At 39.4% G+C, this 15038-nt stretch overlaps 1 protein-coding gene across 1 annotated transcript in view; it reads right to left on the reverse strand.

The window, feature by feature from the left end:
- Positions 1-14575, reverse strand: part of DIAPH2 (diaphanous related formin 2) — a 1278863-nt gene extending 1264288 nt beyond the window's left edge. Inside the window, exon 1 of the mRNA XM_007946556.1 lies at positions 14444-14575. Within this exon, the coding sequence (XP_007944747.1) occupies positions 14444-14575 (132 nt within the window). The remainder of the gene's footprint in view (positions 1-14443) is intronic.
- Between the last annotated feature and the right edge of the window lie 463 nt (positions 14576-15038).

Consider the following 15038-nt stretch of genomic DNA (forward strand, 5'->3'; position numbering starts at 1 on the left):
TGTAAGAGAATAAACTCCTGTTTGTTAAAGCCATCCCATCTGATGGCTGTCAGAGCTGCACTAGGTAACCAAAATGGAGTAACTGCTTAATGGATACATAGTTTCCTTTTGGGATGATGAACTGTCTTGGAACTAGATAGAGGTGGTAGTTGCTAAACACTGTGCATATACTCTCACTCCCTGCCGTCGAGTCAGTTCCGACTCATAGTGACCCCTCCTTGGGTTTCCAAGGCAGTATCTCTATGGAAGTAGAGTGCCCAGTCTAAATGCCACTAAACCACATACTTGTAAATAGTTAATGGATAACTTCATGTTATGTGAGTTTTACTTCAAAAAAAATAAAGATGTCCTTTACCTCTTAGTGAATATAACATAAAAATTTGAGCTCACTAAGGAAGAGTGAAATCACCTGATCCCAGGCATATATTAATATGATCTACTTTATCCATCACATTTTTTAAAAATTGAAAGCTCCCTTTTCCTTTTGGGAGGGATGATATTTTAAGTCTGAGGGGTCTAAAACTCAATCTACATTATTTGCTTCCATATTTTCGGGCACTTAAACTCATAGTTTAGGGCTCTATTACTAGTCACACGTCAACACAAAAATAGTTTGTCACAACACTTCTGCAAACTAATTGGAAAGATAGCACTTGGAAGAATAAGCCACACTTTTATAGCAGCCAATCTTTGGGCAAAGCAAACACAGGAAGCAGCAGGAGAAGGTAGGTGGTTCTTGGCACTTTTCTAAACAAGAAACAATGCATATCATGTACTCATGTAATGGGAGATAGCATTTATTTTTCCAAAGCAGTTTTACTTCCACAGAAGTTCAAAAACAGAAGGAGAATATGGAGGGGGGAGGAGACAGAAAGAAACTAAAAAGATGAAGCAGGCAGCATGACTTGTAATATAACCTGTTCAGAAGCTACTCCCTACATGGCAAAGACCAAAAAAAAAAAAAAGAGAGAGAGAGAGAATCACATGCAATATGCAACAGAGTAAAGCACAGCAGGCTTGTGCTGACCATAAAATTATTTAATGAAGGCTAGACTGCCAGAATGGTATCTTTAAGAACTATGTTCATGGATCTTTAAAATTCCCAGCCACCTCTCTTTAATTGTCATATTACTTCATAGCAGTGATTCAAAAATTTTAATTTACAATTATCAGTGTCACTATAAATGAATAGCCCCTGAATTCAATCTTCTAAATTACACGTAAGTATAGTACAAATATAGGCCAGGTCCCACTATCACCAGTCTGGAAGACAACTAGGTCTTAGAATAGAAAATCAGGGTTAAAAACATAGATGTTATGGTCAGACTGGTCTTGAATTCCAAATTGACCATTCCAAGTTATTTATCTGCTCTGCTCTGAATCTTTTTCCTCACCTACAAAAAATTATCACGAGGATCAAATGAGTTAATATTGATTGAGGAAGCAATCCACCATGGCCCCTGAGCACCCCTGCACATTTTGGCCAAGAATGAAAGGACCTGACAGCCATTTTATGGAGGTCATTTCTCACGGTTGCATTTGCAAGAAGCAACCTTGAAGATAAGGGAAAATCTACCCCCATATAAAAAGCAAGCTTGTTTTAACTTGCCATAAAAGTGGTAAATCCCTCAAGTTCAGTGTTCCTCTCCTGTAACTCAACCCATTGCTGGCATAGGTGTTCATCTCGGCCCACTCTGTGGGACTTGGGGACCATGGCAAAGTGGTGTGTTGCTGACATTCTCACTGTTTTTTACAATAAATAATAAACTATCTTTTGTCTTTGACCCAGGAGTCTTGAGTCTTCTGCAATCATCCGTGAAAGAGCAACAGGTTAGCTTGTAAGTAGGGTAAAATTCTAGACCCTGCACAGTTCTTGGCAAAAACATAAAATACTTTCAATAGCAACTGACACATTGAGATTGCTCAAAACATGGAAGCCATCAATAGTGTTTATTATTGAGAATCACGTCTGGGCAAGCTTGAGTTCTAGGTCACTGAACCAAGGCTTAGGATTAGGATGACTAAAGCTGGAGCTCAGTAGCGTAGTGGCTATGGCACTTGACTGGTAACCAGAAGGCTGGCGGTTTAAACCCACCAACCACTCCTCGGAAGGAAGATGGCTCAATCTACTTCTGTAGTGATACTGCCTTGGAAACCCAAGGAGGGGTTGCTATGAGTCGGGTCCGACTCCACGGCACATAACAACAACAACAACAAAGCTGAGCCAGCTCTCCCAAAGGTTCAGTACATTGCCCTACATACAATCCATGGGTACAAAAATATTGATGCTGCCTGCACTGACTCCAGACTCCAGAAATAGGAAAATAAAATTAACTGGGACATTCATCATTAAACGGTCATCTTTCATGATTGCCAGCTTTTCATCTAACTAAAGCCCATATGCCATGTATTAATGTTAGATTAATTACCCACCCAACCCAACCCACTGCCATCGAGTCAATTCTGACTCATAGTGACCACCATAGGGTTTCCGAGGCTATAAATCTTTTCAGAAGCAGACTGCCTCATTTTTCTCCTGCAGAGTAGATGGTGGGTTTGAACCACAGACCTTTTGGTGAGAAGCTGAATGCTTTAACCACTACACCACCAGAACTCCTAGATTCATTACAGCTCTCAATAACCTTTGACTCTCAATACATCAGAGCTGAATGGAAACTTACAGACTATCTGTTTTGACTCCTTTATTTTACAGAATAAACTAACACTCAGAGAGACGATAAATGAGTTGCCTGGAGTTACATTTCTAAAAGCAGTCTGCTGGAAATGGCACAGGAACTGTGGAAAACAGTTGAGGAGCTCCTCAAAAAGTCAAACATAAAATTCCCATGTGACCCCAGCAATTCCACTCCTACATATATACCCAAAAGACTTGAAAGCAAGGCTGCAAACAGATACTTGTACACCAACGTTCCAATGCAGCACTAGTCACAATAGCCAACAGGTAGAAACAACATAAGTGCCCATTAATAGATTAATGGTTAAACAAAGCATGATATATACAGTCATAAAGAGAAATGAAGTTCTGATACTTGCTATAACATGGTTGAACCTTGAAAATATCATGCTGAGTTTATGAAATAAGTCAGTTGCAAAAGGACAAATAGTGTATGATCCTACTTATATGAAATATCTAGAATAAGCAAATGCATAGAGACCAAAGTTTATTGTGGGAGTGGGGGTGAGGATAATAGGAAATTATTGTTTAATGGTTAATGAGTTTCAGCTTGGGGTGATGAAAACCTTTGGAAATGGACAGTGGCAATGGTTGAACAACATAATATAATTAATGTCACTGAATTGCACACTTAAAAATTGTTAGAATGTTAAATTTTTGTTACATGTTTTACCACAATAAAAAATTAAAAAGCAATCAACTTATTTTCTACTTAGCCTCATAAAATGTCCAGAAACAAATTCTTCAAAAAAAATTAATAGGATTAATTCTTATAAACATACTTTTTAGATTCTATAAAAGAAAATGTAGGATCTTCGAAAACATGAAGTAGTGCTGCTAGGATCAAAACGCTGTCTCTACTAGTTTCTATAAGCTCATGGCAACATGGCTGGTGACTGAGGTGGGTGGGAACTGCTCTTAAATCAATCACTGTGGTGCTCAATAATTGATTTAGCATCCAGCGGCCCTCCTTCCATATGTTATTTCTGTAGTTGGGCAATAGGATACCCCCATTAATAATATTCACAGAAACCAGTAAAAATGACAAGGATATGATGATCTTGAGAGTTAGAAATATACAAATGGTAACAGATAATTAAAAAGCAGGGGAAGGAGTGTTGGAAAAGAGGGATTTGTAACAATAACATATCTTGATCAACAATTAGCTACAACAAAACTGGTAGCAGATTTGTGGATAAGTGGGCCCGGAGCCCTGCACAATCCCTATTTTAAATTATAACAATTACCTCAATACATTTTATACACAGATATAGCCAGTTAAAATTTACTAGTTGGAATTAGGCTTACTCATATTTTATAAAAAAGAGGATTTTCATCTCTGAGAAATTTACAAGAAAGATCATCACAGTTTGATCAAGCAAGTACAGACTGTACCAAAGAAGCCTAAGAACCTGGAGATTAGAGAATATGGGTAAGCCTTGCTTTAGTAAAATAAATGCATGAAAATCCAAGCCACCAACATGGATAAAATCCAGTTTTGTTTTTTTTTTCTTTTGCACTGTAAAATTATTAGCAACTCAACCAAAAGTGTGGGGCAGGGAGAATACAAATTAATAAAAAACAAGCTATGAGATTAGCCTAAGAAAAGATTATTTCCACTCATAAATGACACTTCTGGAACACTGATTTTGTAATGTGTGGTACTACACTGTAGAGCGTATTATTAGAGCAAATGCTGCTGTCAAACTTATTTTAACCCATCTTAACTTTCTGTAGGTTCTTATCTTGTATAATGGGAAATGTAAATGAAATTATGATACAAACTTCAAAAAAATGCAGTCTTATCTGTATAATCTGTAAGCATGTAAAATAAAATACTATGGAACAATATGTCAAGAAAATTACTAGGAGGGGTGCAGAAAAGGAGCCACCTTAATTTGGAGATGGTACTCAACACATTAACCTATAGCCATGTCTAAGCTCTCAAGGATGTACCCAGGTTTAGGACAAAATATTATAGATATACACCTTATAATCTTATTTCAGAATCAGTAACAAATGAAATAATCTTTATCCTAAATGAGACATTAAACTACATCCAGTGCCTTGCTGAATTTCCTATGAAGTATGAGAATAAAATTCAATCTAAATTTAGCAGTCATCCCATATGGCAACTTTGTGTGAATTAGCCAAACTGGCCCTCTGAAGACACTGATTGTGTCTAGACCTCAGCATAACCTCGGCGGTCTCACACCCTTAACCATACATGGTGGCTTGGTGTCTAGTACACATACATTTTATTAAAGTTCAAAATATAACTGAATAGCCTGCACAAGGTCATGCTATTTATATCTTTAGCCACTTCCTAAACAGCTCCAGCCATCATAATTAGCTATTGAGCACTGAAGTCTTTATCAGAAATTGCTTTCAAAGCACAGAAAACAACACTTCTCTAGCTTTCCCCTTACCTGGGCAAAACAAAACATGAAAACTGTACCTGTCCAGTAACAACAATTATCACTCACCTACCTGTTTTGAGGACAATTACCCCCCTAACTGGGTAGGTAAATGGCCAGCCTAGAAATTGCAGAGTGGAGATGGATTACTAATCTAACTCTACTTGAGTTCACAAAATTAGAGAAATTATATGCCTTCTGCCTCCCAGCACAGTAACAGCACTAAATTGCTGCCTGGAAAGTAGTGGTTACACAATTTCTTTAGTAAATCTGTGTGGAGTCTAGGCCATTTGCCCAAGTTGATTTCTCATACTTACCCACTCCACCCATCCCCAATTCCATCACCTCATTAGTATAGCCTGTTTTTCAATTTTAATCCCACAAATGTCTAATTAAGGAAAGTGAATAGTCCAGAGTTCTTTGTAAATGTTTGCTTAACAATTATCCAGATTCAGCAACCTAGAGTGCATCAAAGTAGTTAAAATAGAATATAATAGAACACAGACAAACACTTCAAGCACCAAATTGACATTTATTTGGATAAAAACCTACAATGAGTAATACAATCCCAGGTGTTTTTGTGTGTACATGTGCATGTATGTCTGTGTGTATGTATCAACGTGTTATATGAACTCTTTATCTAGAGAATTCAAGGACATTTTTCCTTTACTCAACTATCTACAACAATCCCCTGGGAGGAAATGTCTTATACATAAATCCCACCCCACTTCAAAAGTTGCAAAACGAAGAAAGAGTGATTACTCAACCTGTGAATGGAGCCAAAAGTCTTAATTTTGTCTATCTTCTATAGTCCATAATAGTGTCCCAAGGAGTCTACCCACGCTTGTGGGCATGAGGTGCCTAGGTTGAGAATCAAGCCCAGGTCTCCGTACAGAAGGTGAAAAATTCTACCACTGAACTACTCATCTTCCTCGCAATGTAGCTTACTTTCCTTAAATCAACACGTAAAATCTTCATTAAACCACCCCATCCCTGTAAATGGTGATTAGTAAGAATTTTATTTCCCACATTTGGTCATAAGAAAAGAACTAAGACGCTTTTCCTTAGGCCCCCTCACACGAAGGAAGTATTAGGATTTAGTTGAGTGTTTAAGCTACAGCCAGAATATATAATTTGGACTGAAACACATTAGCGGATAGTTAAATCAGTTTAAAATGTACTATGAGTTAATTTTTCTATTACTAATATTCTGTATTTGAAACTGTATCTCAATCTACCTTTGCATATAACAATTTTAAGCTGTCTCATTTTCCACAATGGGTGCTTTCCAAAGAAACCCATTTGGATATCAAGCATTAACCGTATTTCATATCACCTAGCCATCAACTTATTTCTTCAGTCTTGGTGGGGGGGAAAGAACCATAGCCCCCAAATTTTGTGGAAGGAATTAGTCTTTTCTGTATGGCCAGTTGAATATCCCCACTGCCACTGAGTTGATTCCAACTCATAGCAACGCTCATTGGATTTCCAAGGTGGTAAATCTTTATAGAAGTAGATTGCTGTGTCTTCCTTCCATGGAGAGGCCACTGAGTTTGAACCACCAACCTTCTGGTTAGCTGCCAAATGCCTTAGGCACTATGCCAATTGAATATAAAACCAATAAAAAACTAAACTTACTGCCATCGAGTCATTTCCGACTCATAGCAACCCCCAATTTGGGTTTCCAAGGCTGTAAATCTTTACAGAAGTAGATCTCCCCATCTTCCTTCCACAGAGCAGCTGCTGGGTTTGAACTGCTGACCTTCTGGTTAGCAGTCAAATGCCTTATCGCTATGACACCAGAGCACCTCAACTGAATGCAAGGTATAGGAAAAAGAAGGGTCTTCAATGATAATCCCCATGGTGCTTGTAATACCCAGATTTGATTCATACAAATTATCATGTTGTATATGTATTGTTTTCAAGGCATACTGTTCTTTGTGATTAGGTTAGGAAAGAACATGATTTCACATCAATGACAAGTCACTACTGCCAGAGCTCTTGGTACTTGGGAGTGAAATTTAGGTGGATTATAATTACAATTGTTCCTAAAAAGGAATATTAAAAAAAAAAGAGAGAGAGAGAGAGGAAGATTATTTTTTTTTTAACTTTCAGAGTCCTTGAAGCATAATGACTCAGAGTTATAGCTCTAACTTTTGTAATAAAGGTGGTACACCTTTTAAATTCATTTCTAAGTCATTACCATTACCATTTCAATGACTCAATTTCCTTATTTGTATGTAAGCGATAAACTGCCTAACAAAGAATGTCAGAAATATCTAATAAAAGTTTTGTAACAAAAATTTAAATGCTTCAAATCGATAAATTCAAAGAAAAGGATAGGCTTTTTGATTCTTACAAAATGGAAGTAGAAAGTTAAACTTGCATTTTATAATAATTCAAGAGAAAGAATGATTAATAAAAGGACAGAATATATAATCCTCCAAATAGATCAATACAATTGGGGAAAAAGAAGAGGTAACAATCAATTTAGAATCATATTATACTACATGGTTCCTGGGTGCTGTAAATGGTTTGGACAATTAGCATCCACTCAGCAGCATCATAAAAGAAAGGCCTGGAATTCTACTTCCATATGATTACAGCCAAGAAAGTCCTATGGAACAGTTCTATTCTGTAACACACAGACTCACCATGAGTTGATTCAACTTGATAGCAACAGGTATACGACAATAATAATAATATCAGAGCTATCAAATTGCTCATAGCAACCATTTAGGGTAGAGTACAACTGCTCCTTAGGGTTTCCAAGGCTGTAAATCTTTATGGAAGCAGACTGCCTGATCTTTCTCCCACAGAGTGACAGTGGGCTTGAACTACAGACCTTTTGATTAGCACCTGAATGCTTTAACCACTATACCACAATTAACTCTGTGGCCGTGGTGTTTGTTTGTTTGTTTGTTCCCAATCATATTGCAGGAAGCCAATAAACCATCAACCACAAGTACATTTAATTCAGGTAATATCCAAACCGCCCCCCCCCAAAAAAAACACAAACCCTAAATCTGTTGCCATCAAGTCAATTCTGACTAATAGTGACCCTATAGAACAAAGTAGAACTGCTCCATATGGTTTCCTAGGCTGTAAATGTTTATGGAAGCAGAGTATCTCATTTTCCTCCCATGGAGCAGCTAGTGGGTTTAAACCTCCAACCATCTGGAGAACAGTCAAGTGCTTAACCACTGTACCATCAGGTCTCCTACAGGTAATACAAGGGGTTAATAATAATGCTTTATATGTGTACAGCAATATAGAATTTTCTAACTACTATCACATTCAGCCCCACAGAAGTTTCCTTAATTTCAAAACTAGAGAAAGGACACAGAAGAATGTACAGATACGTTCATTTGACGGGGTATGTATAGTAAGAAAAAAATGGCACCTAAAAGTAAGCATTTGTTTTCTTAAAAGCCTCTGTTCAACAAATTACACTCTCAAAATGTCTGGCACATAGTGGACAAAAGAGACCCAGCTAAAAATCATCTACTAAATACTTTTGCAACCAAGATTGGTGTGTGAGGTATTCAAGAACAGGCATATAATGGGACTCTTGGGCAGAAGTACTTTACAATCTTTGTAGAGAAAAGATTGGCATACAACATGTAGACCCATGATTGGTAGAAGAGTTCAGAATGAGGAAGAGCCCTAAGTAAACAAATAGTTGGTGATGGTTTAATGTAAAAATGGAAGACTTGTGAGACAGGGTTGGGTTGTGAAAGATAGGTGAGATTTGTAAAGGAGAAACAGGATGGACATTTCAGATTTGGTGGATGCTCAAGGTGGATGACAGAAAGCAGCAGCAACAGAGATGGCCCAAAGCAAGTGAGGTGTAGAGAGATATACCCACTAAGTGGATGAGCTAATAAAGGGAGAAGTGGATGAGCTGGAATTGGAACCCAGGTCTCTAACCCTAAAACTAAACTCTTTTATACCACTGTGCTCCTCCTAAGTGGTCTTGCTGCCTCCATGTTGGCACTCCTCTCCAAGTAATTCTCCATAGTATTATGTTTCTTTCTAAATCACAAATCTGATTATGTCACTCTCCCATTTAACTTGCTTCAATGGCTCACTCTGACTTTCAGAAAGAAGTTGAAACTCTAATATGACATGCAAGGAGTCCTCATGATCTGGACCCTGTCTCTTCTATGGCAGACCCACCATATATACTCTTTGTTTCAGCCATACGTATCAACCCACACTTCCCTCACTGGGTATGCTCTCATAGCTCTGTAACTTTGGGTATATTGTTCTTTCATTCTGGAATTATTTTCTTTCCTTTTCTTCAATTAATGCCTTATTATTCAAGCCTTGGTAAAATTGTCACCTACTCTGGTGACACTTGAGCATCCAATCAGATTTAGATGACTTTCCATAATTTGACAGCATCTTCCTGTGCATATTCCTGTTCCTTTGATCATTAATAAAATCTCTTATCTCAATTACTAGACTATGAGCATCTTTTCATCACCAACTCAGAATGGCACCTAGCAGATGCTCAGAAAATGTATGTAACATAAATGAAATCAATCTACTCATAGCTTACCATTAAAAAACAAACAAACATGATTTATACAACTGAAAACGAATAACCTAACAGGAAGTTATATATTAACCAGAAAATTAACTTCTCTTACTTCAAGTTACTAATTTGACTTTACTGTCAATAGAACCAGAGGCTTCAGAACTTACACAGAAAGACAAAATCAAAATGCAGAACATCATCAAATAGTGTTAAACCACTCCACTCCATGGTGTAGGGGAGGAAAAAGGTTCATCAACACTAGCCTCTCTCACTTATAAAGTCCCTGCCTTAAATATGTGGGATTCAAGATACAGCTCTTTTCTATCATCTCTAGAGCTCACTCTCCTACTCAACTTGAGAAAACACATTTCAAAGTTGACATTAAATTACCAATCAATCATGATATTTGGTGACATACTACAATCTCGGCCTTAACCAGATAGTTACATAAAATCCAAAGCTCTACTATTAATGCTATGTTCAAAATCTTGTGAGTGTAAAACAGTGTTGCCTACTTTAAAAAGAAAAAATCAAAAGGGTCATTATGAGGATGTATACATGAAAAAAATGGAATTTCTTTACATTTTGATTTCATTCATCTTAAATGGAAGTCATTAAAGTACTGAAATGCTACTTTGAAAAAAATTCTCACAGAAACCCATCAAAAAGTTGAGGGTATAAATAAAAGTAGCTCCTCTCTATAGAAAACATAGCCTCCTCCTCCAGTTTTCCAGAACCATGAGGAACTAAATGAAGACAACTGAATCACAAGCCTTGTTGTTGTTGTTATGTGCCCTCGAGTTGGATCTGACTCATAGTGACCCCTCCTTGGGTTTCCGAGGCAGTATCACTACAGAAGTAGATTGCCCAACCTTCCTTCTGAGGAGTGGCTGGTGGGTCACAAGTCTTATGCTTTATGAATTCACTATCAGTTTAACTATATAACTATAGTTACTGAGGTAATTTCTCTATGCAGTACAAACTTTAATCTTAGCTAATACTATATAGTAATTATGTAGTCAACCCCTTTTTACCTCCAGATGAATTATCACCAATACCAATCACGCATGTGGTCAGTGCTACTTCGCTTCTCTCCTCTTCACTGACCCCCTCCCACTACGCAGTAACTTAAAGTAGAATCAAATGAGTCATTTCCCTTACTCTCAATCCTTTGTAACCCAGTAGTTCTTATCCTTCTATACATGATGGATACTTTTGAGAAGCTGATGGAAGCTATGGAGTGCAGAACAATGGATGTACCTACATACATTCAATTTTTTTTCCATATAATTTCAGGAGCTTAAGAACCCCTATCCTCCTACACAAATAATTACTATTGCCATATCATTTTTTTCTGTAACCCAGCACAACTCCTTTACACACCCACACACAATTAAGGACTATTACCACTAGTTGTCCTTGAGTCCATGCAGACTCACAGCAACCCCTTATGCAAGAGAGAAGAACTGTGTGCCATAGGGATCTCAATGGCTTTTCTTCTGAGTCACCTCTGGGTAGACTCAACCTTCCAATCTTTCAGTAGCAGACAATGGGGTTAAACATTTATACCACCCAGGCCCTCAGGGACTACACCTACTCCTCAACTAATCAACTATCTTGTTAGTTGACATTTCACATTTACAACAATAGTGAAAAATCTACTGACTCTTTTGTACATTAACAAAATACATCTGGCAGCAATGAACGTGAAGGTGAGAGGTGAGAGTAACGCTGGTTGTGATGGTTAAGGTTATGTGCCAACTTGGCTGGGCCATGATTCTCAATAGTTAGACATTTATGTAATGAATAATTTGGCAGTTATATAATGATGTAATTTGGTAGTTACATAATGATGCAATCATCTTCCATTTTATGATCTGATTGGTCATCCTCCATTTTGCATAATGCCAATTTTAACATAATGACCTGGTCTTTGGATCCTAGCCAAGTCAGTAAGTGAGGAGTAGGTATATTAAAGTGATCCTCTGGTGGTGTAGTGCCTAAGGCATTTGACTGCTATTCAGAAGCCCAGCAGCTCAAAGCCACCAGCCACTCCTCGGAAGGAAGGTTGGGCAATCTACTTCTGGAGTAGAGATTCCTCCTCAGAAACCCAAGAAGTGGTCGCTATGAGTCGAATCTGCTCAACGGCATTGAGTTTGGTTTTTGGCGTACACAATATTACTCAAAAAAATAAAATTTAGCTTTAGGTAAAGCTTTTGGCTGCTAACCAAAATATTGTTGGTTCAAATCTCCCATTGGCTCCATGGTAAAAAAAAAAAATGTAGCAATCTGTTTCCATAAAGATTCCCTGTTGCCGCTGACTGGATTCTGTCTCAGCTATCCTATAGGACAGAATAGAGCTGTCCCATAGGGTTTCCAAAGCAGTAATCTTTACTGGGAGCCCCGTGGTTAACCAAAGGATCATGGTTCAAACCAACTAGCTGCTCTGTGGGAGAAAGATGTGGCAGTACATTTCTATTAAGATTTACAGCCTTGTAAACTCTATGGGGCAGTCCTACTCTGTCCTACAGGGTCCCTGAGTCAAAATCAACTCTAGGGCATACACCAAACAAACAGACCTTTGCCTTACCAGCAGTATTTTAAGTTAAGAATTCCAGAAGAATTCTCTTTTAAAAGGCTTCAGAAGAACATGATGAGAACTTTAGTTATAACTCTGAAAACTGGGCCCCAAAAAACTAAAAAATAATAATAATAAATAAAACACATAAAAAGCTTTGTTTGGTCAATTTGCTTGCCTTACAATGTGCTATATAATATCCTCCTAAATTTGTTTTTATTAACTCTGACCCATCTGCTTGTAAGATCATGTAAATCATGTAAAACTCCAAACTTACGTTTGAGCAAAAGAAATTTCACACTGTCATTAGCAAACTCTTGAATTCAAATACTTGTTCTGCTGTATCAAGCTTATGTTCAACACTGAACAGTGAAGGTAGTTAGGAACTGAAAGTGATACCATCTCCTAACTATCTAGTTACTTTGTCCAAGCAAGTAAAACATAAAAGATAAAACAGGACAAATGGCCAAAGGGAAAGGAAGAACATAATCAAGGTGTTATTATTAACAGCCATAGATAAGTGCTTTTTCTTGAGAGCATGCTTCTTAACAGTTCATGCAGGATGTACCAAACTCTTTGTGGAAATTATCCGTTGACTTTTCCTTTTTACAAATTAAACTTATAACCGCTGATTAAACCACAGTTGTTTTGTTCTGGGTCCAAAAAAAAAAAAGGAAAGATGTGCACCCTTTTATGGCAAACTGATACATTTCAAAATCATAATATTAGAATTTTTAAACACATTTTAAGCATTGGTGAAACACTCAACAGAACTTTTCTAAGTTTCATGATTGAGGGATGCAGTCTAAAAGCAGTAATGAAGCACACATGAAACCTCTGCCAAGAGAAACAAGTAACAAAAACTCTGTCTTGATTTCTTCACTTGTAAGTACTAGAGTAACAGGACACATCAAATAAGCCGCCAATTTGCTTCAAATTAGGATAGAATTAATGAGACTTTTTTTTTTTTTTTTGTCATTTTAGTCTATCTCATCCTGTCCCTTCGCACATAATGGAAGGTTGAATTATTTCCTGAAATGCTAAACACTTTGGCCACTGTTTCCCAATATGGACAGTTCATAATTGAAAGGCAAACCGGAGGCAAGAGAGAGAAGTACAACAGGCACACACCAAATGGTCAAATGCCACAAGGCACAGCTTTAGTTTTATGTCACCATCCCCTACTCTACTGTAATCTGTTTGCCAGCTAAAACTGAAAACTAGACGTGCAACATGTGGCTTGTGCTTCAGATCTAGACTAACAACATTCAGATACAAGGGGCATATGCTGGATTTGTGCAGGAACCCCCCCTTCCTCTCCTGCCACCCGAATTAGAAAGTTTACAAAAAGAGGAACCCCTTTTACTGATGAGTTGCGGAAACTCCAGTATTTCCCAATCTAATACCAGGCCCCATAGATTTCATTCCTCTGCATCATTAAGTCAGTGGCAGGAAATAGACTGCAACCATTGGTTCACACTATCAGGACGTTGAGACTTGCAGAGTCTGTCTACTGCTTTTGAGCGTTGTTAATCAACTAAGTAGCAGTACTGTATGACTATGCTTCTCACACACACAAAAGTTGGTGGTACCTCACCAAGCCTCAACTCCCACGCTCCCCCACCCTTGTAAAGAAATGTTTCCTGAAGAGAGCACATGGAGAGGCAACGGAAAAAAACGCACGTAAGGCGCCTCTTCCTTAGATTTCTGGTAAAGTGGAAAAATCGGGGGCCTACATTGTGTCGTTCATGATTTGCAAGGCTGTGGGTGGGCTCCCAAGGATTTGGACAGATAAGACGAGAGGTTCCCCAGCTCTGAACCCTAAGCATTAAGAGGCAAAACAGCAATTGACAAGAGGTGGGAGGGGAATAGAATCGCGCATAGATGATTCGTGCCCACAAGTTAGACAAACAACAGACTCTACCCAGTATTCGGGGTCTCCCTAAATTGGGGTGGGGCCTTTCTCCCTCCCGTACTGCCTCTGGACTGACAAGAGTGAGAAAGGGGTTAAGTGAAGAAGGGGGTGCTCTTCCGCCCCCACGCCGTCTCAGCGCCTCGGCGTGGCCGCTCATTTAGCGGCTCCCAGAGTTGTACAGCGAGGTCGCAGTCACCCTTGGGAGGGGGCCCCGGGTACCCCCCGTGTTCAACGGCAGGAGGATCCCGGGGCTCTCTCTGTGCCCAAGGCCGGCGGGGGCTGCGGGAGCACTCACCAATTTGGGTTTGTTTTTCGTTTCCTCTTCGTTGGCAGCCCGGTTCCCTGTGGTCCGCTTGTTGCTCCGGCCCCCACCGGGTTCCTCGCTGCCGCCTCCCGCTCCCGACGCCGCCGCCCCAGGCTGCTCCATCTTTCTCCGGCCCTGTCACCTGTGCCCTGTAACCCCACCTCTCCTCAACTGAGGAAGCCCCTCGCAGCGCTCGCGCTGCCCCGCGCTGATTCGGCAGCACCTCTTCCTGTGTGAGTGTGTATGCCTGGGGAGCTGCGGGTTTCAGGCCCCCCGGGCTCTCAACTCCAAGGCACCCAGGACGTAACACGCCGTTGCCACTACTCGGTGCTGGGGCAAGCCCTGCCCCTGAGCAGCTGCAATTATCACGGTCGCCGCCGCCCTGAGGGCGGTGTTTAGGGTGGAGGGAAAGTAGGTGCCTATCACTTTAAGAGGGCCTCAACACACGTGATTCATCAAAGTGCCCGCAGTCAGACGCCTGGGCGCTGAAAGCTGCTTCCTACTCCCTGAGCCGCTGGCCCCAGCTACTGAGCATGCCCGGCGCGGCGACTGGCGCTTAGCAAGAGGGCTTTTAAGCTGTGGTTAA

Source organism: Orycteropus afer, unplaced genomic scaffold (assembly GCF_000298275.1).
Source record: "Orycteropus afer afer isolate SDZICR_OR568_19922 unplaced genomic scaffold, OryAfe1.0 scaffold00165, whole genome shotgun sequence".
NCBI lineage: Eukaryota > Metazoa > Chordata > Mammalia > Tubulidentata > Orycteropodidae > Orycteropus > Orycteropus afer.